Here is a 23,123-nt window from a genome sequence, read left to right as displayed (position 1 = left end):
GGGTAAAAATGTTGGAGACCACTGCTTTAGAGGTTTTCTCTTTCTTAGTGCTGTAAAATAATCTACCTTTGGGGTACATAGCGACGTAATGAGCCACTAGTGACTTCGTAGCATTTTATGACCAAATACAGAGACAGATCCTGTGACTCAGGCTGAGGATGCAATCCCTCATGTATTAACATTCAGGGTGATTGAGGTTTTTTGTCAATTGCTGTTCCCTATATCAGAGAGAAGTCGGGGAAATGCCCCCCCTCTAGGTTCTCCATTCCCTGCCTGTAAATATTTGGTATCTTTTCATATATGGACTGTATTTTCTTTTTTATGAGGTTTGTGGTGTTGTTTTCTACATCTGTTAAGATGCTCTATTTGCATTAGTCCACTGCTGTATTCCCCTTCCGCCAGGAGCAATTTCGCAAATAAATTGCAGGAGCTCTCAGATGTCATCGATGCTAGTTTAGTACTGGTAGCTCTTGATCAATACTGTGATCTAGACTATACAACAAGAAGAGGGGAAGCTGAGTCAGAACTCCCCAATGGGGGGTGGAAATTCATACTGTCACTTCAACTACGTGTTAGTGAAGCCAAGCCTTACTCTTTTACCAAACCCAGCTTCTTTCAGTGCTGTCTACCGGAGTTGACCTCATTTCATGGAGAGCAATAACTTACATGGTCTCTTTTCCTATCAAGACTTTAGGGCCTTCTGTGTTGGCAGGGGTTGCAGTGATGATCTTACTAATCCCATTGAATGCTGCAATTGCTATAAAAACCAGAGCGTTCCAGGTAGGTAACGTTAAGGATTATCCATAACCCAAGGTGGTGGCTCTTCTAGAAAAGTGGAAGGAGTCACAGTCTTTTTAGTTCCTACATCGAAAGTGCAATGTGTTTGTGTACGTTGGATGAGATGCTGTCAGTCAAAAGAATCATGAATGGGACTTTTCAGTATCATCCAATGTTGGCTTAACTCTGTTGCTCCCATTGAAGTCAATGACAGTTTTACCACTGATTTCCATAGGAGCAGAGTGCGGCCAATGCTTTTGAAAATCCCACTCCATATTTTTCTTTTTACATTCCTTCTCTGTGTTACTACAAATAACTCAGTGATTCAACTTCATGAATCTTTAAAATCTGATGTTACATTTCTCCACTGATGTTGCTTGGGTCCTGTTTTGCATTTCACTATGCTTGAATATTGAAGCTGACCATTACATTCTCTGACACAAGCCAAATGCTATTATGTTTTTTTTTTAAACAACGGGCCTCAGCTGCTTGAGAGAATCCCTTGTAAGAGGCTCTTTGATTTGACTTTAGATCAAAGCCATAGATTAAATGAAAGGGGCCCTGAAGAAAGCTTGGGCAAGTAATTAATAAGCCAGACCTCCAAGGCTGGATCCCTCTGTGGGATCAGGGCCACAAAAAGGACAAATGTATACAGAAGATTAGGCTATTATTTTGTTTGCTTTGAGTACATAAGAGCAAATATAAGAGCTATTCTTAGTGACAGACAGAGGCTGTGATCCAGACTGAGTCCAGATTAAATTGTTACACGTTCTCTGCAGGTTCTCATCTCTTACCATGCATGAGCTAAACTGAACAAGTTTCATTTTAGTTAGTGCTAACGATTTTAATACTAATGGAGATTGCACTAATAATTCAAATAGCCAGTTCTCCTCACAGGCCTTCCCTAGGCAAGCAAGAAAATTGAGAACTTGAACAATTCACTGTTCAAGCGAAAGATGTGCAGAATGATGCCAGGTGCTCTTCCAAGCAACCTCCAGTCTGATGGGGACCTCTACTGGGACAAGAGGATAATTCCCTCATCTCTATACCCATTCACTTGGTGGCCTCTACTGAGAGTGCCTAGAAAGAGGGCCGAGGTGTTGGTGTACTTGTGCTATGGATTTCTATCCTCTGTGGTAGAAATTAAAACTGCCTGCTCATTTCTTGTAGACCATTGGACAGTCAGCAGATGATGATGCCTTTCATCAGTGCCAACCCTGGCCAAATTTGAACTGCTGACTTTAAGCTGAAAGGAACCTTTATTCCATTAGCAATCTGCGTGGTCATTCACACTCCATGAGTAGTGCAATGCTAATGCAACAAAGTCCTTTGGCTTCTTAGCTGGATTTTTCCAGCTACAAGATTATGCTGAGTAATGGGATGTCGTAATCTCTTAGTGACTGTTTGGAACATTTTTTTGAGGTAAAGAGCCCAACCCTTGAGGTTAAATAGTGTCAGAATTTAAAAGTAAAGGTAAATAGTGATAATAGCTTCAGCTTTAGTAACAGAACAATATAGTTACATTCCACAAAACCTTGGGACAGCCAACAGATCTGCCAGTTAATCACTACCTAATAAATATTAGCATTTCTTTTCTCCCTTGACCTATAAGGAGATGGTTAGGGTTGAGTAGCAGTGTGTGTGGATTCCAAGCAGGTGAGGAATTACATTTAATTTTTCATTATATCCACGTTCTATCCTGGGGATTTGATCTGGGGGGTAATGGAGTGGAGACTGTTTGTTTCATCAGTGTATTTTAAAGAAATGAAGGGCACCCAGACATATAAATAGGCACTTTTAAAATTGTACATCAGTAAAAATCTAACTAAAGAAAGGCAAGAATTAGGGTAGCATTTTCAATAGTGCCCAAGTCCCAACACATTTGAAAATTTTACCTCTAGACAGTAAAGTTGATTAGAATGCACTTGTATTTCTAACAAATTATGTAATACACTGTCTGCCTTTTGTGTCTGCCTAAAAATATAGACAGATTTTTTTTAAACAATGTTATTTGGAATAATTTAGGTGGAACAGATGCGGTATAAAGATTCCCGCATTAAACTAATGAATGAGATTCTGAGTGGCATAAAGGTACTGAAGCTTTACGCGTGGGAACCATCCTTCCAGGAGAAAGTGCTGGAGATACGAAAGAATGAGCTCCGTGTTCTGAAGAAAGCAGCATATCTAAATTCTTTGTCCACCTTTGCGTGGGTCAGCGCACCATTTCTGGTAAACATCATTTGTATTGCTTACACAAATAGGTCTGAAAGCTATCAAGGCATAAAATAGAAGGTGAAATACAAAGCCCTTAAATAGACTGTCTGCATATCAAATGGGTATTGGAATAAATATGTATATTTAAAAATCATACATGCGCTTTAAAACAATTGAATACTTTACTATTCTATGACACTGTTCATTAGAGGGTATCAAAGTATTTTTCAGTGAAGTCTCACAGTTAGAGCTGGGCACAAAATAGCTTTCCGATCCTGTGGAAATTTTTGAGATTTCAAAAAATGTTCCCGTCCCAAATCAAGACAAAAAGTCGAAATCTTGAAAAATATTGTGCACCAAAAATCGGGGGGAGGTGTGGAATTTTGTATTGGGTTAATCAAAATGTCTTGTATAGATTTCAGCCTCATTGTATGTATTTATTTATTTTTACTTGAACTTAAATTTTTAAATGAAAAGTCATTTTGACCTTAAAAACTGAACTTTTTTCATTCTGGAAATGTCAAAATGGGAAGTGTCAACAATTCTGAAATTTAACAGGAAACTTTGTCATCAAAACTGAAATTGTTTGTGGGGGAAAAGGTTGGTTTTGAATTGGCATTTTTCTGATGAAAAAATATTTTGTTTCCAAGTTCCTGAGCAGTTCTCCTTACTATGCCCTTGTATGACATATGACATAGACACAGACACTGGGGGCAGATGAAGAGCTAGCCACGTTCTCTCCTCCCTCTCAGACTTTCCTGTTAAATTCCCTTTGATTTAGCTGTGGATCTCATGCATTCTTATCACTGATCCCCACTCACTTGTTGCGTGTGATTGCAGCTATGTTGTGAGTGGTAAATATTATTGGCTCTATTTTATGGAGGGGTGCACCAGGTTACACAGAGTCAGTGGCATAGTTGGGAATAGAAGCCAAGTATCCTGTGCAGTAAATGCTAAGAAATGCCTTCTTGACTTACTAGAAAATGAGTTTCTCCTTTGCTTTTCTGCCAAGACTCCTTAGTTTACATTTTTGTGGTTAGCCTCCAATGGCCAATGATACTGAAGTTAACAGTGGGCAAATTGGAGTGGAAGGAACAAGAAAGTGGCCTGAACTTTCCCCAGAACACACACCACACCCGAATAAATACACCTTAAACTTTTATGTACTCACAAGAGCCTTGCAGTTCACCTTTAAATCTCAGCTGTCAATGAAATGTAATCAACAGTAATCAGCAGATAGTCTTGTTCTGTAGACTTTGGTAATCATTAGCGTCATTTGTGTGGTACGATGGCTTATCTTTTAAAGCACATTGGGATTTGATATATGAAAAGATAAAAAGCAGTAGTGAATTGGTCCAGTTCTGACTCCGATGATTTTATTTCTAACATTAGCAGTTAGGCCTGAATGCTCTTAACAAATCAAGAGGTTTTGTTTATCAAACACACTTTCTGGCTTTCAGGTTGCGCTGACCACATTTGCAGTATATGTCAGTGTGAATGAAAATAATATTCTGGATGCAGAGAAAGCCTTTGTCTCCCTCTCCTTGTTTAATATCTTAAGGTTTCCACTCAACATGCTTCCCCAGGTCATTAGCAACCTTGCACAGGTAAGGAAGGTCTTGTTCATTATTTGCTTCAAATGCAAAAAACAATGATCTCTCTTGATTTTAAACTGAACTGTGAAATATGACAATTCCAGGTGTCTCCCGTACTCTTTTTAATGTTCTTTTATTAGCACTGCACTATCAGCAGCCTCATTGCTGTGAGTGAGCCTGTGTTTTGTGGCATTTCGTGTGAGTTTTGCTTCACTTAAGCAAATTTACTTTATCTCTGAAATGACATAGCTCAGATCTTGACGTTTGGGATACAACCCATCCCAGGGAAGGAATGAGTCATGGTTCACGAACTCCACACAGTAAAAGCATGAGCCTGCTTCCCTTCCGACAGGAAGGCGACTGGTTTCTCGTTTTAAAGATTGTGAAATGATGCCTCCCTTTTTTTGTTAGACAAGTGTTTCCCTGAAGAGAATTCAGCAGTTCCTGAGTCACGATGAGCTTGATCCAAATTGTGTGGAAACCAAGGTGGTTACTCCAGGTAAAGAGGAGATGATGTGGATGATGGGGGTGTGCATGTGTGTGTCCGTGTGGATTTGGAGAGGGAGAGTGCATAGAAAACCCTAAACTTGCAATATTTATCATTAGGCTACTTGGATTACAAAAGAATCAGTTAATGATAAAGTCATTGAATTCAGAAAGGAAGTCCTTTCCTGGAAAATGCTTGTTTGCCCTCGAGACAATGTGGAAACTACCAAGGTTTCTGGGCTGTATTTGCGAGGCATGAGCTGTTCCTTTAAAATGCTCTGTATTTGAGTCTGTATTTGTAATGTAATGGTTCATGCTTCGGGGCATCAGCTGATCATCAGGGGCCAGGCAGGGCCATGTTTGGCATTGCATAAATGCATAGGGATGATATGGAGGTTTTGGGGGGGCGGGGAAGAAGGGGGTCGCTTGCTTCTGTTGGCCACTGCCAGAGGTACAGGATCCCAGATTCAGTGGGAAAACGGTCTGATCTCATAAGATTCACAATGTGTTCTCTTGTAACACACCCTTGTTGTTCTTTGATTTAAAGACAAAAGATCAAAAGTTATTTTGTCTTCAAGATTCTAAGGGGGCAAGAGATGCAAGGCAGCTGTCGTGTGATTACTATTACATACCTACCATTCCACAAGGAGGTGAATAAAACCTGCCCATCCCTAACTTGTTAGGTTGACAATATAGAGCCGTTCAGAGGCAGGCAGGCCTAAACTTCTACATCGACCTCCCCAGCAAACTGTCAGCCTTTTACTGACTATGGAATCGTCCCTTGAGTGGTATGATGTGATGTAATTATCACAGAGGGATATTGAAAGCTGTACTGGACGATTCAGGTGATAAGCTGCTCTAGGGACCAGTCCTGCCTGGGAGGGAGATAAACAGCTTTCTCATGTCTCAGTTCTACAGTTCTGTGATTTCACTTACTCTGAACAGTGTTCCCTTGTGACAGAGCAGATCACAAATGTTACTTCCCATGCCCAGAGAAAAGGGACGCAAAACTTCCTTAGAAATAAACGCCCTCCAACTGTTCTCCCTTCTCAGTACAAAAGCCTCACTCAGCACCATTATGCGCAAAACTTTTTCCACCGTCTCTCTTCTGTTCTGTTGCACAGGCTACGCCATCACTGTAACAAATGGGACATTCAGCTGGGCAAAGAAGCTCAAGCCATCTCTGAAAGAGTAAGATTTCTTTATACAATTCCAGTACAGCATCAACCTGCTTCCCTCTGTTTGTTGTCTCTAGCGAGATCCGTTTCAGGGTTGTTTAATTTTAAACCAGTAGTGTGTTCAATTTCATTGTTACAAAGTTATATTATCCGATCTCCTGCACATGTCTTTGTTTTATAAACATCAGAGCAGTTTGCTTGTCCCATATTATTATGCTATACAAAGCCTAAATATTACAGAGCCTAGAAACTGCAGTGACTGGCATATCATAGGTAGATTAAGGGACAGATGGAGTAAATTAATTTCTAATATAGATAATACATATTTACTGGCCCAATCTGTTGACTAGGCAAATCAGATTATCTGATGGGCTGCTGGTAGTGCTATTAAGAGAGTTGGGATGTACATGTTGGGACGTAAAGACTTTAGTTCATGGACATGAGAACACTTTTTCTGTTCTGTTAAGGATTTTGTGTCAGACCCATCACCGTGATATCTCAGGTCTTTTTGAGAATCTCGTTGCAGCTTTCTCCCCCAGCCTCCCAGTTTTGGTTTCACTCCCTGCTTGAACAAAGTCAAATCTAATTGTGGCTAAAAAGTTGCACATTTTGCCTAGTTTCAGGTCAAAATCAAAGGCACTCATGCTACAGTGTGCTGAACATGTTATAAATGCTTAAGGAGAAACTTTGACGTGGCTCAGACCTGCTTGAAAAGCTCAGGTTTTGCAAAAAGCTCAACTGAGCCAGCCTGTGTTTTGTAACAAAATCTGAAACCAGGGGAACTTCCTTCTTCTGGGGTTTCATTCTGAAAGATCCATGAAGCTGTAACTAGAATTATTAGCCACCAAAATTACTGTCCCTTAAAATGCTGGTGAGGGGAATATGCTACTGGATATGGAAGATAGTGAGGACAGGTTTTGAATTTTGGTGGTCAATCCTGCTTTGAATGCTTTTTTGAAAGTCTGGCTACATATGAAAAACTCCTGTAGGTAATGAAAGGAGTCTGAGGAATGGCTCTGGTCCCAATTCTCCATCTAGTTCTTTGCATATGGGGCTGGCTTTGACTTCAGAGGGGCTATGTAAAGGTAGAGGGGTCTGATCATACAGATCTGCTGGAGGATTAGGGCCTGAGTCAAGACTTTAGACCATTTTAAAAAAAAAAGAAAATTATATTTGTAAGCATTTTGCTTTCCCCTGTCATGTCATTGTCCATTCTATTTACTAGCACTATAAATATTTTAGTTAAATGGCTTAAATGTCTTTAAACAAGGCACTTAATCCCTCAACATTTCCAGGCAGGTGTTCTTACTGAGAAAGGCCCTGAAATCAGCTGAATCCTTCCAAAAAGGTTATTAACCCTTTGTAACCCAATAAACTGATATAATTTGAAAACAGGATCTTATAATGGAAAGAGTAGGTCAGTCTTATCTATAGGCATTGCTACCAGCTCTCCTGATACTCTCAATGAATTTGGTGCATATGTAACGCTGACAGACCCCAATCATCAGCGGGCGGGATCGAACCTGGAATCTCTGGAGCTTAGTGCATGAACCTCTATTGCAAGAGCTAAAAGCCAACTGACTGTAGAGCAAACTCATTAATCTCTCTAAGTGGTCTCGGTGCCACTAGATGGGACAGAACACCACATCCCGGAGGCGTGTGGGTTACACATACTGCAAGGGTAATGAGGAAATTATCCTGAATCATAACAGGGGCTCCTATGTGCTACCGCAGTAAAAATAATAATTATAATAAGCATGCTTAAAAAGAAATCGGGGAGGGGGGGAACCAACAACCCAGCTACATTTACTGTATCATTTTATGTGCATTTACTGAGGTAGGGGGATTGTCAGTGCGTACATCAGACCTGACGAAAGGAGCTGTAATGTCTTTAGTAAATGAACGTTTAATTAATTTTCAGCCTGTTTCCTCCACAGTATAAATTTGTTGGTCCCCAGTGGTTCTTTGGTTGCTGTTGTTGGCCATGTTGGCTGTGGGAAGTCTTCACTGGTATCAGCTCTTCTTGGTGAAATGGAAAAGCTAGAAGGACAAGTGGCAGTGAAGGTGGGTTCTAGTTACGATGGTGCTTCAAAATAATGTATTAACACACCTAGCATATTGTATACATGCACATAGTGTATTAGTGTATGTCTGCCTGGACAGAGAATTCAGGGCTGTCTGTAATTTTACCAACTTCTCTGCATGCTTGTTTGGGTTTTGCTCATAACTGTTCAATTTAATCAACTGTAGTGGTTTTTCCTGAGATTTCTACTGTACGTCAGCAATTAGTGCATGTGTATGTACAATTCATATGTACTGTAGTGTGTGACTGTGTGTGTGCATATTACATATAGATTTGAATTAGCTCTGTAATTGTAAATCACAGCTCATTAAAGGTAAATCAATTCCACAATGAATAGTAAATCACAGAGGTTTGGTTTTTTCATTTTAGGGATCTGTTGCTTATGTTCCACAACAAGCTTGGATTCAGAATGCCACCCTGAAAGATAATATTTTGTTTGGCCAACAACATAATGAACAGAAGTACCAAAATGTCCTGGAGGCCTGTGCTTTAAAAACTGACCTTGAAGTACTTCCAGGGGGAGATCATACCGAGATAGGAGAGAAGGTAGGGCCCTTAACGGCAAACATGCATGATGATGGCTGCTCTGTCTGTGCGGTAGAAATAATGCTTTATATTTAGACCCTGATCCAGCAAAGCTTTTAAGCAGATGCTTAACTTTAAGCTTATGTTTAAGTCCATCCTATTAAACAAAGCTCTTAAGTATGAGCTTAACTTTAAGTGTGTGTGGAAGTGCTTTGCTGACTGGGGATCATAGACCTGATCTTGTGAGAGACGGCGCATCCTCCACTCCCAATTAAGTTCTGAGTGTGATAAGGAATTCTGTCCATGGCAGTTTCAGAATCCAGGCTCCTTCACATGAAGGGAATGTGATACAACTCACACCAAGCTTGGCATCGGATCCTCTCCTAAGTCTATTCAAAATAGAAATCAGCTTGTTACACAACTGTTTCCCAAACTAAAGATGGTTTTGCAGAGGCTCACAGGTTTCATGCCAGCGTGGGCAGTGTTGCGCGAACGTGAGTGGATATAGTGAATCACATGGAAAGCAGGAACAATGTGGCAAAACATTGCCGTTTCAGCTGCATCTTGCTTTGAATTTGTGTTTTGTGTCTTGTTTGGCAGGTTTTGGTTTTGGTTTTTAGCAGCCCCATTTAAGAATTCATTTGGTTCCAGGGCTCTTGTAAGTTGCTACAAAGAATTTTCCATTTGTAAGTTGCCAAATTCTTTCCATTCCGATAGCAGTGCATGCACACGCAGCTTTCTTAGAGTTCCATTTCCCACTTCAACTCTACCTGTGCTATTCTATTCAGGCCCTTCTACTGTGCCCATTACCATAGCATCTGAGTGCCTGTGAGCTGTAAGGGTATCCCTGCTATTGCTTGGATTAAATTGTGTTGTAGGTGATGTATTTTGTCTTCTCCTTCCACCTTGCAGGGCATCAACCTCTCGGGTGGCCAAAGGCAGAGAGTCAGCCTTGCTCGCGCTGTGTTTAGTGACGCCGATGTGTACCTGTTAGATGACCCTCTTTCAGCTGTGGATTCCCACGTTGCTAAGCACATCTTTGACAATGTTATTGGACCAGAAGGGGCACTTAAAGGAAAAGTATGCCTGTGCTTGGATTCTCTTTTACACACACACACACACTCTTCCCCTCCCCTTCCCCCCCCCCACCCCAGAACTATCAGGGGGATGAACTGGCCTGCTATTTTAACACTGGGAGTTGAGTTCTGAATAGCTCCCTGATTTCTTCATTTCATTGTACTTTTGGAAAAGGTGCCCATTGCCAGATTCTCAGTCGAGAGCTGTTGTTTTGACATGCCCAAGGGTGGGGATGTGAAAAGCTCTTAAGCTTGGATAGTGTTTCTTCAAGTCCTGTGGAAACTTGCTCTCCCCTGGAAACTGACACCTGACACTGCTGAAAACAAAATATATGGAGGAATTTAGAGCAGTCCTGTCCTTAGTGTTGCTGGTCACTGTCCTGGGGCAGCCCGGGATGGGAGGCGGGGAATGTTCTGCACCATTTAGCGTGTCTACAGAGCTCTGTGGTATTCTGTTGCCTAAAGGTCGCTGATTCAGGGTCTTGTCAGATCTCCTATGCAGCATCACGCTATGTCAGAGCTCAGAGGAGAGACCACAAGAAAAACAGTCTTACAGGAAGCAGTCTTGATGATTCAGCAATTGTCATTCGCCGCTGAGTCCGCACTGAGCTAGTTTCCCACTGTGGTGTTAGTGGGCTACTACCTCTTTTAAAGCCAAGGTCCTGTCGCCAGTAAATATTTCTTAATTCTCTTCACAAGAGTCAGGGGTTTTACACCTAGTGTCTTAGCCAAATTCCACTACGTTCCGTCTAAATTCCTCCTGATATTTCAACCGTACCTGATATTCATTCTTTATCCTAAAAATGTTACATAGTGATTGGCTGCATGTTGTTAAACAGCTGCAGCGTTCCACCCCAGAGGTGGCTTGGTAGCACTGACTTGTTTCATTCTCCCATACAGACCCGAATGCTAGTGACCCATGGCATCACCTTTCTGCCTCAGGTGGACCATATTGTGGTCCTTGTGGATGGCAAAATCTCTGAAATGGGATCCTACCAAGAGCTTTTGAAGCAAAATGGGGCTTTTGCAGAATTTCTTCGAAATTATGCACCTGATGAAGACATAGAAGAGGATGAGCTAACAAGTACAGCAGTTCTTATTCATCTTAAATCATAGCTTTTGTATCAGTCAGGTCATGAATTTCCCTACATATAAATGTTACCTGCTCCTGCGATACATGCCTGTAGGGAAATGTAATAATCCAGCCTTAGATTCCTTTATTTTTCTTGCTAGTAATGAAAATGTTATGTACCATGAGGAGTTTTTTTTATGCTTACTAAGCTGTCATGGTGTAAATTAACCCATCCCGTGTATTGAATGCAAGTTGGTAATACTGATGTTTAAGTAAGCAAACCTATTTCTTTCCTCTTGCAAAAGGACTTACCCAATCTGCCTGAGGCTAAGTACTTGTATTCTAAGATAATGTAAGAAATTACTTTCCCTCCGTGTTTTTAATACAGAGAAATCCTTTTTATAGTTGGCAAAGACAGGATCAGTGGGAAAACGTAGTGCCCTTTGGACTCTATTTTTCCAAAGGGGTACCCAGAGCACAGTATTTCTGTTACATAGCATGACACAAATGTCATTTTAATTAGGATTTCTTCTAGGCCTAATTTGTCCCTGATTAGATGGTGGAAGATGAAAGTATTTTGGCAAACGTTTCCTATGTATGGCTGTATTCCCATAATGTTAGGCAGCAGAAGTGTATGTCCTGACAAACAAGATGCCAGAGGCTGTACACAACCTCTTCTAGCAACAATAGCAGCTTCCTAGACTCTCAGTCCTTCATCCCAAGATAATGGGAAATCAGGGCAGATTCTGCTCATGAGTTTGGTTAAAACTAATTACAATACTACTGTGACTTAGCTCTTACAGCACATAGGTTCCAAAGTGCTTTACCCACATTAATCTTCAACAGCTCTGTGAGATGGGAGCGTTGTGGGAGAGAGAGAGAGGCATAGAGGGGATGTGAATCAGCCAAGTTGTAGAGGGAGCTGGTGTCAGAATTAGCTTTAGAAATCAGGAGCTCCTTGCTGCTAGTTCTGTGTTCGGATCACACTTTTCTCCAGAATTGCAAAAGTTACCAAACGCACTAGCTCCCTGCAGTTACGCAGCACTGCAGTCTCAAACAGACTTCTGAAGCCACTGTCAGCTTCATAACGCTTATCCTTCAGCTAGCATATTTGCCTCTGGATTTTGACACCAGTTTCCTATAAGCTGCCCTCAGCAGAAAGTTAAATACAATCTTCTATTGCAGTGCTGGAGGATGAAGAGGTCTTGCTCGCTGAAGATACACTCAGCAACCACACTGATCTGGCAGATAACGAGCCTGTGACAAACGAGGTCCGCAAGCAGTTCCTTAGGTAGGCCTGATGTCCCCTTGTGAATAAAGCCCTCAGCTGAGCTGAAGCACGTTTTAAGGAGCCCGTCTTTAACACAAGCAGCTAATTAATGTTGCTCTCCAGTCTGACCCCACTGTACTCTGCATCTTTCAACATAGACTTTAGTTTCCTCTTTGTATTAAAGCCTCCTGTGTCCTTTTAATTTAAATTATAACATATAGCACAGGGGACAAAACCTGTACTCCTATGAACCCATTAATGAGAAGTGTATTCATATGAGCAATTTTGTAGTTTTCAGACAGTGCCGCCATGAATATTTGCACACACACAGCTTCGATCTGCTGCTGATTAGATTAATAATATGCCTTTGCAGTAGCACCTTTCATCTGAGTATCTCGGAACTCTATAAAAGCATTAATGGATGGAGCCTGGCAACACCCCTGGGAGGTACTATAGGTGCTGTGAGCCTTGTTAGCTCCATTTTACATGTGTGGAAACAGAAGAAGAGCGAGATTAGGCACCCAAGTTTCAAAATGCTGGCCTTCAAATTAGGCATCTAAATATGCCACCTGATTTTCAGATGTGCTGAGCACTTGCAACTTCCATCGACTTCGATAGGAATTGTCTTCTCAACGTCTCTGAAACTCAGACCACGTAAGTAGGTGTCTAGCGATGGATTTGTGTGTCTGACCTTCGGCCACCCATGTATACACCTGTGACTTGCCCACAGGTCTCAGAGGGAGTCAGGCAGAGCTGGGAGCTGTGCCCCAGTCCTGTGTTTGAACTGCTATGCTATGCCTCCGCTCCGCTAAGCTAATAAATCCATTGTTTCTACTAGGCAAATTAGTGTGATCTCGTCAGAGGGAGAATGTCCCAAGAAAATGTCCACGAGAAAAAGAGTGTGTGAAAAGAAGTCTGCAGAGCTGTCTCCGCCACAAAAAATTCTCACTGACAAGCTCATTCAGGCAGAAACCTCTGAAACAGGAACGGTAGGGGGCTGTTGGGTTTTTTTTCCCTTATTTTTCTCCAATTATAAAAGGTCACTTTTTATTACATATATAAAAAGCTATTCTATTAAATGTTTCATTTAACATATAGAGACATTGGCATTGCAAAAGCCAAAAAGACTATTGCATTTGTCCTACTGGAGTAGGCTGTTGCTTCTTTAAATCTAGGGTCCTTCCAGCAACTTCTGCACCTGGCCTGTGCTATATATTTAGGGGAGAGAATTTCTTCCTGGTCCTGCTGTGAGCATCTTATGCCCTGAAGCATGATGTTTGATCACTCCATCTTCACTCGGCTTAGCTCTAAATGTTGTTCGTTTCAAAGTGATCAAATCCCTTTTTAAATCCAGCTGTAGGATTTGATTCTCACCACCTGCAGTAGCAAATTCTATGGGCCAACTTCATGTCATGTGAATACATGTTTATTTTAATTTAAATTTTAGCTTTGGTTACCATTTGAGAGAGATTTTTGTTTCACACAAATGTTGAGACAAGTATGTATTGCAGCCTGTTTGCCACATTGGATTGGGAACTATGATATATTGAAGGATGACAGGTTAAATTGGGGGTGGAGGGGATTGAGAAGACTGAGCACAGGAAAGAAAGAAAATATAATGAAAATAACCAGGGAGTTTGTGTCACCAAAGAAGGCTCTTAGAATGTCACACAACTGAGCAACAGTGTGAGTATTTGCTACATGTTAAATGCTGTAGATGCTCAGTGTCACAGACATCAGGGGAGCTGTTGGTTAAGCATTATTTGTTGGTGGTGTCGATTTGTCTTTATGAGCTTTTGAAAAGCACCTAAATCAATGGGATTTGTGTATCTAATAATCTCCCCTTATATTCTTTGAGATTTCATTGGGGCCCCTCTGTCCCTTACCACAGTAATGACTTTTTGAGCCAGAGTTGTTAGCTTGGAGATAGAAGTTTTACCCTGTTACTTTGCTTCACAAGTTTCTTTTGTTCAAGTGCTTTTGTGTGATTTCCCCCCTCCCCACCCCCCCCCAACTTTTGGCCAAGACTTTCAAAAGTGACTCAGGAATGTTGGGTGCCCAACCTGAGATGTGGTAAAGATTTTTTCAAGGGGTGCTCAGCACTTTCTGTAAATCACCCCAAATCACTACTCACTCCTGATAATCTTGACCTTTGCCTTCTATAGTCCTCAGCTCTGCTCTGCTACCTTTCACCCTATATCTTTAAACATTGTAATAAAATACAGTTAGTTGGAAAAGAGAAAAGAGATCTGAATATTTCACAGCAATCACCATTGACTCTCAGTAGAGATACAACAGAACTACCTGTTTTAAAGCAGCGACCTGGATGTTGAGCTCAGTCAGATAAGTTGCACTCCCTGCACTACAATATGTTAGTATTTTTGGCAATTTCCAGTTTACTGGGCCATCTACTGGAGAAATTTCCTCTCTGGTCACTCTTACTATTTCTGTGAACTCCAGACAGCAATTGAATGTACTTTGTAAATATATCGTGCTTTACAAACTTACAGGTAAAGCTGACAGTGTTCTGGCAGTACATGAAGGCTGTTGGCCTCGTGACTTCTTTAGTTATATGCTTCCTGTATGGCTGTCAGAATGCTGCTGCGATTGGGGCCAATGTATGGCTCAGTGACTGGACCAATGAACCTGTCATAAACGGCACTCAGCAGAATACAAGCATGCGAGTCGGAGTATATGCTGCTTTGGGACTCTTGCAAGGTATGAGCGTTTCTCCAGTTAATACAGTTAAAATATTTAGCTGCACCCTCGCTGAGCAAAGAGGAGAATACTGGGAAAAGCATAACAATAGCCACGGGGGGCTCTGAGCTTCATAAACTCTGTAACCTGAGCAAGGGCAGTAGGACACCACAAAGCTGGTAGAATTTGGCTGAATCCACACTTCGAAGACTGCATGGTGGAAGTGAAGGAAGGATTAGAAGGCTGGAGAATGATGGAAACTGAGAAGGAGGGGAGAAGGGAAAGAGGCTGAGAAGTACAGGAAGGTGTGAATTCCTGGATGGTAGAGTTGATGCAGAGGTCAGGATTGAGGCGCGCTGTGTGGAGAACTTGTAAAAGGGTGAGGAAAACTATATTTATAGACAATAAGGGTTGGCTGTCTGGATCCTATAAGTAATCTCACTGAAGTCAATGGTTAAATCACCCAGAATGTACTTGAAGACTACAGGGCCCTGATGTAGTAATGAGGAAAGTCTGCTGGCACAATAAAAGCTGCTGGATCAGTAAAAGTCAAAAGCTGCATCTTGTGAATGGCGTATTCACAAACCTCTGCAAATTTCTTCTTTGTTTAACAGGCCTGCTAGTGCTGATCTCTTCCTTCACCCTGGCAATGGGTGGCATCAATGCAGCTCGAACACTCCATGCTGCACTGCTGGAGAACAAGTTTCACACCCCACAGTCTTTCTTCGACACAACTCCCACAGGCCGAATCATCAACCGCTTCTCTAAGGACATATATGTGATTGATGAAGTGATACCACCCACTATCCTGATGTTCCTAGGAACCTTCTTCACCTCTATGTCAACTATGATTGTAATCATATCGAGCACTCCGCTCTTCGCTGTGGTTATAATACCTCTAGCAATTGTATATTTCTTTGTACAGGTAACTATGTCTGACTGCCAACCTGATGATCATTATGGTACTGTTCCTACTCTTTTTAGTTTAGAGCACTTAATTTAGGAGCTTGGAACATATTATCTCTGCACTGATATTACTGGTAATGGCCTCCCCTGGGCAGTGGTAGGAGACTCGTCTTTTTAAATCTTTTGTTTAGCTTATGAAAAAGATCAGGAGGTGACTTGATTATGGTATTGTAAGTACCTTCATGGGGAGAAAATACCAGGCATTAAAGGGCTAATCTAGTGGAAAAAGGCATAAGAGGAACCAATGGCTGGAATTTGAAACAAGACAAATTCAAGTTAGAAATAAGGCACAAATTTTTAACTGTGTGACTGATTAACCACTGCAATGAACTGTCGAGGCAGGTGCTGGGTTTTGATGTCTTCAGATCAGGACTGGATGCATTTCTGAAAGATATGATTTAGTCTAACATAAATGATGGAAGAAAAGCTCTGGGTAAGCTTGAGAGCTTGTCTCTTTCACCCACAGAAGGTGGTCCAATACCAAATATTACCTCACCACCTTCTCTCTAATAACCTGGGACCAACATGGCTACAGCGATACTGCATACAAATGATTGGACTTTGTTACAGGGATGACTAGGTGAAATTCTCTGGCCTGTGTTATACAGGAGGTCAGGCTAGATGATCACAAAGGTCCCATCTGGCCTTAGGATGTATGAATGGGCCATGGAGACTGAATTCCCTTCTGACTCCTACATGCAGGGCCTCTAAGTCATGCTAAAGTCACGTTAAGTGGGCATTGGGGCAGGCCTGCATTGCCATTGTATGCTGTATCTGTGGGTACAATTCTGAATTTTTTGGTAGGTTCACAACTTTTTGGCAGTGAGATGCCATTTTCCTTGATTGCATGTGGATGCAACTAGGGCCTGATCCAAAGGCCACTGAAACCAATGGAAAACCTTTAGAGAGTGGCCTTGTTACTATTATTTAAGTAGCCGTGGTTAATCACTGTTGTTCTTTACCGTTAGTGTTAACGTCTGGACTATTTCAGGTATAATTTTATTTTCTTCATTCGCATAAATTACTAGTATTTCTTTTGTGTGTTTGTGTTTAACTATGGCAGCGGTTCTATGTGGCTACCTCTCGCCAGTTAAAGCGCCTGGAATCTGTCAGCAGATCCCCCATATATTCCCATTTTTCGGAAACAATCACAGGGGCCAGTGTCATCCGAGCCTACGGGAGAGAAAATTCCTTTGTACACCTGAGTGACTTGAAAGTGGATGAAAATCAGAAGTGTTATTTTCCTAGCATTGTTTCCAACAGGTAAAACCAGCACAGAGTGGTATGTCATCCTTGCTGAAGCGAGTATATCTTTCCATAATCCTTCAAGTGATCATTTACCCCTGTTTGCTTATTTAACAGGTGGCTGGGCATTCGAATTGAATTAATAGGAAATTGTGTTGTCCTGTTTGCTGCCCTCTTTGCTGTGTTAAGTAAAAACAGCCTGAATGCTGGCCTGGTAGGACTGTCGGTATCCTACGCATTACAGGTGTGTATAACGTTGCTGTGGGATGTTGCTGAATATTAACTCATACAGGGCACTATTATATGACGGAGGTTAAATAAGCACTCCTAAAAGCCGGAGTTAATAGGTGAGTAGTGCTGGTCAGGGTTATAATAGTAATAGCTTACATACACATATATAGTACTTAAAACATGCCCACGTGCTACACAAATGCATACAGTATATAGGACTTGCTTCCCCCACCAGTGAAATGTGGTCACCTTTAAGATTGATCACAGTTGTTCTTTAATAGCCCACAGCAACCTTGCACAATGGTTTAAGACAGGAAGGGAAGAAAATTATCTTATTCCAATGACGGTCCATAGGGAGTTAGGTAGGCAGGATATACTGTACTTCCCAAACTTCCTAGTGAGTATCCAGGCTCTCCTCCTAGGTCTTTACATGCCTGTTTCCAAGACTGCGTTTTCCCAGCGTGCTCGTCAGGCTGCATTCAGGCTCTTCGGGGGGTGGGCTATTTCTGGATCACTAGATTTTTTTTTATTATTATTATTTTGGTACTGTTTAAGGAGACTTGCACATTCCTTGTCCAGACATGGTGTAAAGGTTTTTTGACAGCCACGTGTGATGGATTTGGTGGCGGCCTTAAAGATTTGCTTTGCTAATTCTTGAGTATGCTTGATCTATTGAAATATTATGCGGGATACAAATGATATATTGATCAATGAGCTTAGTGTAATTGTCCCTGTCTGCCTTTCTGTAGTTCCACTGTAGCCTTGGGCAAGTGGTCACTATAGGTATGGTAAGCCTCATTTGGATGAGAATGCTGGCTGTGGATGAAATTTTCAAGGACCCTGCAGGTGGCTGGTAGAGGGCAGGCCCAGCAGAAGCAACCCAACTGAGATATGTGGAGTAGCCCTGGTTCCAGCGGGCAGAGTGAAAAGTTGCTGGTTGCTTAAGGTCATGAAGAAGGTGTAACTTGTTGCGGGAGGCCCAATTTGCAAGGTCTATTTCACTTTGATGAGATTCTCTGTAGGTCCATCTGGTATGGTGGTTATTAAAGTTTCCGTCATAGATGGAAGGATGCTGGAGTGATGGTAGGGGAGAGGCAGGCATAAAACCCACCAGATACATGGCAGTAGAAGGTCTCTCCAAACAGTGTTGCCAGACACCTGACCAACATCACAAAAACAGACCAAAGACAAAATATTCGAAGGGTAAATCAAAAAAGAGTGGCATCAAAACAGGCAATCTCCACAGCTCAAACCCAAGATGAAAACTCCAGGCAGTCTCGAGGGAAGAAATAGAAAAGCACTGAAATCAGTGAAAATAGGAAAAGCATGCAGCTTTGACAGTGATATCACAAGAACTACTATAACATCTTGGGGAAATAAGTCAGCACTGGTTGTCCATCTTCATCCACGACATGCTTTTCAAGAGAAGAAGAAAACTGGAACTGTCTTTTTTGATCTTACAGCAACTTATGACACCATCTGGCACACTGGTCTGCTGTACAAGATGTCAGGAGTTCTTCCTGGATGAGTTGTCATGGCAACTGAGCTGAGGGCTCTGAGGCAGACATTTTTAGCTGGCTCTGGGCCACAAAATCAGCATCTGGAGATTCCAGAAAGGCAGAATCCTGCCAGGCTTAGTGCTGGCACTAACTGTATTTAATGTATTCACCGGTGACCTACTGAACACCATCTCTGGGCAGCTCAAGGACACTGACTGTCTCTGCTTGGCCTCAAGGGTCCATGACTTCCAAAAGGTAGAAGAAAACCTGAACAGTCATGTGACTGCCACAGGTGACTATTGCAAGAAATGGAGACTGAAACCAAGCACATCAAAAACTGTATCAACTTGTTTTCGTGTACACCATGGTCCGAGCCAACTTGAGCTTAACATCAATCTAAAGCCACTGTACCTAGGGTCACTCTAGATCATGCACTGACCTCCAAATACCACCTCACAAATGTAGTTTTTAAAAAAAGATCAAGAGCAAAAGCTGCCTCCTGAACAAACTGCTAGGGTTCACCTGGCAAGTCAGTAGGCCTAGTGGACATGGAGCTTAATCATATCATAAGAGTTATCAGAAGCACACTGAAGCCAACAAAACTTGTTACCAGTCCTAGTCAATATTCCTCCACCTCATATCTGATGTCAGAGTGCAGCCAACAATCTGATCACCAAGATACAGCAAATTCCAAACCTGCCACTGTTCAGGGATATATGGGATGTGCCCCACCACTGACTATGTAGCAGAAATCCTCTCTGGGCAGTACTGCATGTTCTCCATCCAGCTGATAACATCATCAGCTCACTGCAGCAGAATGGGAGAGAGCCTCTTCCACTACCAGGAACTCCCACATTATCACCAGACCAGATGAACCCCACCCCCATACACACACAAACTCACTCTTCTGCTGGTAATAGCTCATCCAAAGTGACCACTCTCCCTACAATGTGCATGATAATCAAGGTGGGCCATTTCCAGCACAAATCCAGGAAATGGATTATCATGGATTATCATGCACATTGTAGGGAGAGTGGTCACTTTGGATGAGCTATTACCAGCAGGAGAGTGAGTTTGTGTGTGTATGGGGGTGGGGGAGTGAGAAAACCTGTATTTGTGCTGGAAATGGCCCACCTTGATTTTCATGCAGGTTGTAAGGAGAGTGGTCACTTTGGATAGGCTATTACCAGCAGGAGAGTGAGTTTGTGTGTGTGGTTTTTGGAGGGGGATGAGGGGGTGAGAGAACCTGGATTTCTGCAGGAAATGGCCCACCTTGATTATCATACACATTGTGAAGAGAGTGGTCACTTTGGATGGGCTATTACCAGCAGGAGAGTGAGTTTGTGTGTGTGGTTTTTGGAGGGGGGTGAGAGAACCTGGATTTCTGCAGGAAATGGCCCACCTTGATTATCATACACATTGTGAAGAGAGTGGTCACTTTGGATGGGCTATTACCAGCAAGAGAGTGAGTTTGTCTGTGGGGGGGCGGAGGGTGAGAAAACCTGGATTTGTGCTGGAAATGGCCCAACTTGATGATCACTTTAGATAAGCTATTACCAACAGGAGAGTGGGGTGGGAGGAGGTATTGTTTCATGGTGTCTGTGTATATAATGTCTCTGCAATTTCCACAGTATGCATCCGATGAAGTGAGCTGTAGCTCACGAAAGCTCATGCTCAAATAAATTGGTTAGTCTCTAAGGTGCCACAAGTCCTCCTTTTCTTATAGTCTTTAATGTATTTATCCTCACAGTGCCCCATAAGGCAGAGCAGTGCTATTGTCCCTGTTTTACAGATGGGAAACTGAGGCACAGAGAAGCAAAGTGACTCACCTAAGGTCACACAAGGAGTCCGTGGTAGAGCAGAGAACTGACCCCAAGCTAACACCTGACCACTGCACCAGCCTTACTCTCCAATAAATACTTATCCCTTGTAATCTTTTGTCTCTTAATTTATATTTCATTGAATGTTTTTCTTGAAAATAAGAGGAGAGCAGAAAAAAAGACAAATGAACAAAAAAATGAAGGGAAAGAAAGGATGGTGGGGGGCAAAGAGAGAGCCATCTTGGTTTCCATCATCTGGGGATCAGTCAAAGATTTCCAAAAAAATTAGACCAAATCTTTTTTTCTTTAAAAAGGGACAATCCAGATGCTAAAACAGTCAGGGAAAGGCCTTCAAGAACCTGCCGATAATCGTAGTTTACAAGACCTCTCCATTCCGAATGCCTCATGAGAATTTGCAGTAGGTTAGACGTTTGCATACAAGGCTCCTCAAAATTCTACAGATTTAACTGGCAAAGGCAAAGTGAAATGGTGATCTGTAGGTTTGACCCTACTGCTTGAAAACATAGTCCATCCTGGTCACTTCCAGTGGAAGACTAGCCAAGATCAGTATACTTTACTGTAATTATTACTTGCATTGTGATACCACTTAGAGGTCCCAGTTAAGATTGGGGCCCCGTTGTGCTAGGCATTATACATATGCACAGTAAGGGACAGTCCCTGCCCCCAAAAGCTTGCAGTCTAAATACACAGACAGACAGTAGGAGGGAGAAATGAAGTAGTAGTATTCCCATGTTAGGGATAGGGATCTGAGGGACAGAGAGACAAGGGTAGAATCTACGAAGCAACTTAAGCTTCTAACTTCTGTTTAGTTTCCTAAATTCTGTTGATTTCAGTTGAAATTAGGAGCCTAAATAGAAGTTGGGAACGAAAGTAACTTTGTGGATTCCACCATAAGGAATGATTTAACCAAGGTCACAGAGCAAGGCTATGGCAGAGGTGGAAATTTAACCCAGGTCTTCCAAGTCCCATAATTCCTCTCTGTAAACTTCTTGCCCTGTGGTCTGTATCATTCTTAACATAAAGTTAATTATGTATATTGTAGTTCAAGAAGTAGCTGTAGAAACAATATATAACAGACCGATATTAGAAACAGCATTTTTATAAAGCATACTTTTGCTGTTCTTCAAAGGGTAATATTTTACTCTTTATATTGTCCAGGTGACAATGTCTCTGAATTGGATGGTGCGGATGACTTCGGACCTAGAATCCAACATTGTGGCTGTCGAGAGAGTGAAAGAGTATTCAGAAACTGAGACGGAGGTCAGCTACTGAACTGTTCACAATTAACATGTTTATTCTCAGAAATCCATAATTTCCATTTGTTTCTTTCAACGCTTAGACAGAGGAGGACCCTACTCTGAGGACCTGACAGCGTAACCTAGACAAATATGATGTTCTAGACACTAGTTTGGGTTTGTCTGTACTACTCAGTTTTACTGTCTTTATTAACAGGTTGTAACATAGTTGATGCTAAACATGAGCCCAAATTCTCTGCAGTTGTAAGTGGGAGCAACTCCATGGAAGTCAGTGGAACATTTTTCATCAACAGAAAACTTGGCCCACAGTCCATGTCTGCGTATAATATTGTTAACATGTTGTTCATAACCATGGGTTTTGACTTTGCTCATGAGCAGGGTTGTAACACAATTCTCCAGCTCTATATAGGTTCTTCTCTTAACCACCTTAGCCGGTTCTCCTGTCTCCCACATTTTTATTCAGAAGCACACCTCAGTCCTCTGCCCCCAGTGCTAGCAGCTGAGGCAGTATGCGATTGTTCCCCAGCTTTTCTCAAAGCACACTGACATAAACATAGTTGTGCAGCTTGGTAGATAAATGGTTATGCCTGGAAATAGGCTGCTCTGTTGACGTTTCGGACTTGATTAGTTGTAGTTCAGGGGAATGTAAGGATTAGGGTATACAGGACGAGAGAAGGTGCTTGAACTTGATATGGTAGCAGAGAGGAGGAAGCCAGACAAGATACACAAGAGTGCATTATGGACCAGATCCTCATCTGGTGTAAAATGGCACAGCTCTGTTTAAGGAATCTGTTTTTCTGGCTGCTTATTCCACCATATCAAATAATAAGCAGACAGAAGGGAATTAGTCTCCTGGTGAGATTTTAGTAACCCTAAAAGTTTAATATTTTAAATCGCAGCCTGCAACTTTTAAAAACTTAAGGGAATAATTTCTAGCTACTGTTCTCCTTTAGGCTCCCTGGATAATTGAAGACAAGAGGCCACCGGAAGACTGGCCAACACACGGGGAGGTGGAGTTTGTTGATTACTCAGTAAGATATAGGAAAGGCCTGGATCTGGTGCTGAAAGGCCTCAGCCTCAGAGTGAAAGGTGGAGAAAAGGTAGAGTACAGC

The 23,123-nt window shown here is 42.0% G+C and overlaps 1 protein-coding gene across 1 annotated transcript in view; it reads left to right on the top strand.

Moving 5' to 3' along the window:
- Nucleotides 1-23,123, top strand: part of ABCC3 (ATP binding cassette subfamily C member 3) — a 76,970-nt gene that overhangs the window by 44,442 nt on the left and 9,405 nt on the right. Inside the window, exons 11-27 of the mRNA XM_074972163.1 lie at nt 688-780; nt 2,803-3,006; nt 4,452-4,598; nt 4,998-5,085; nt 6,197-6,263; nt 8,188-8,314; nt 8,703-8,879; nt 9,771-9,938; nt 10,835-11,018; nt 12,192-12,297; nt 13,115-13,265; nt 14,787-14,994; nt 15,588-15,898; nt 17,003-17,202; nt 17,302-17,428; nt 21,914-22,015; nt 22,965-23,111. Coding sequence (XP_074828264.1) covers nt 688-780; nt 2,803-3,006; nt 4,452-4,598; nt 4,998-5,085; nt 6,197-6,263; nt 8,188-8,314; nt 8,703-8,879; nt 9,771-9,938; nt 10,835-11,018; nt 12,192-12,297; nt 13,115-13,265; nt 14,787-14,994; nt 15,588-15,898; nt 17,003-17,202; nt 17,302-17,428; nt 21,914-22,015; nt 22,965-23,111 — 2,607 coding nt within the window. The remainder of the gene's footprint in view (nt 1-687; nt 781-2,802; nt 3,007-4,451; nt 4,599-4,997; nt 5,086-6,196; nt 6,264-8,187; nt 8,315-8,702; nt 8,880-9,770; nt 9,939-10,834; nt 11,019-12,191; nt 12,298-13,114; nt 13,266-14,786; nt 14,995-15,587; nt 15,899-17,002; nt 17,203-17,301; nt 17,429-21,913; nt 22,016-22,964; nt 23,112-23,123) is intronic.

This window comes from Natator depressus, chromosome 14 (assembly GCF_965152275.1).
Source record: "Natator depressus isolate rNatDep1 chromosome 14, rNatDep2.hap1, whole genome shotgun sequence".
Taxonomy (NCBI): Eukaryota; Metazoa; Chordata; order Testudines; family Cheloniidae; genus Natator; species Natator depressus.
Note: the sequence above shows the minus strand (reverse complement) of the source record. Positions and strands in the feature narration are given on the sequence as shown.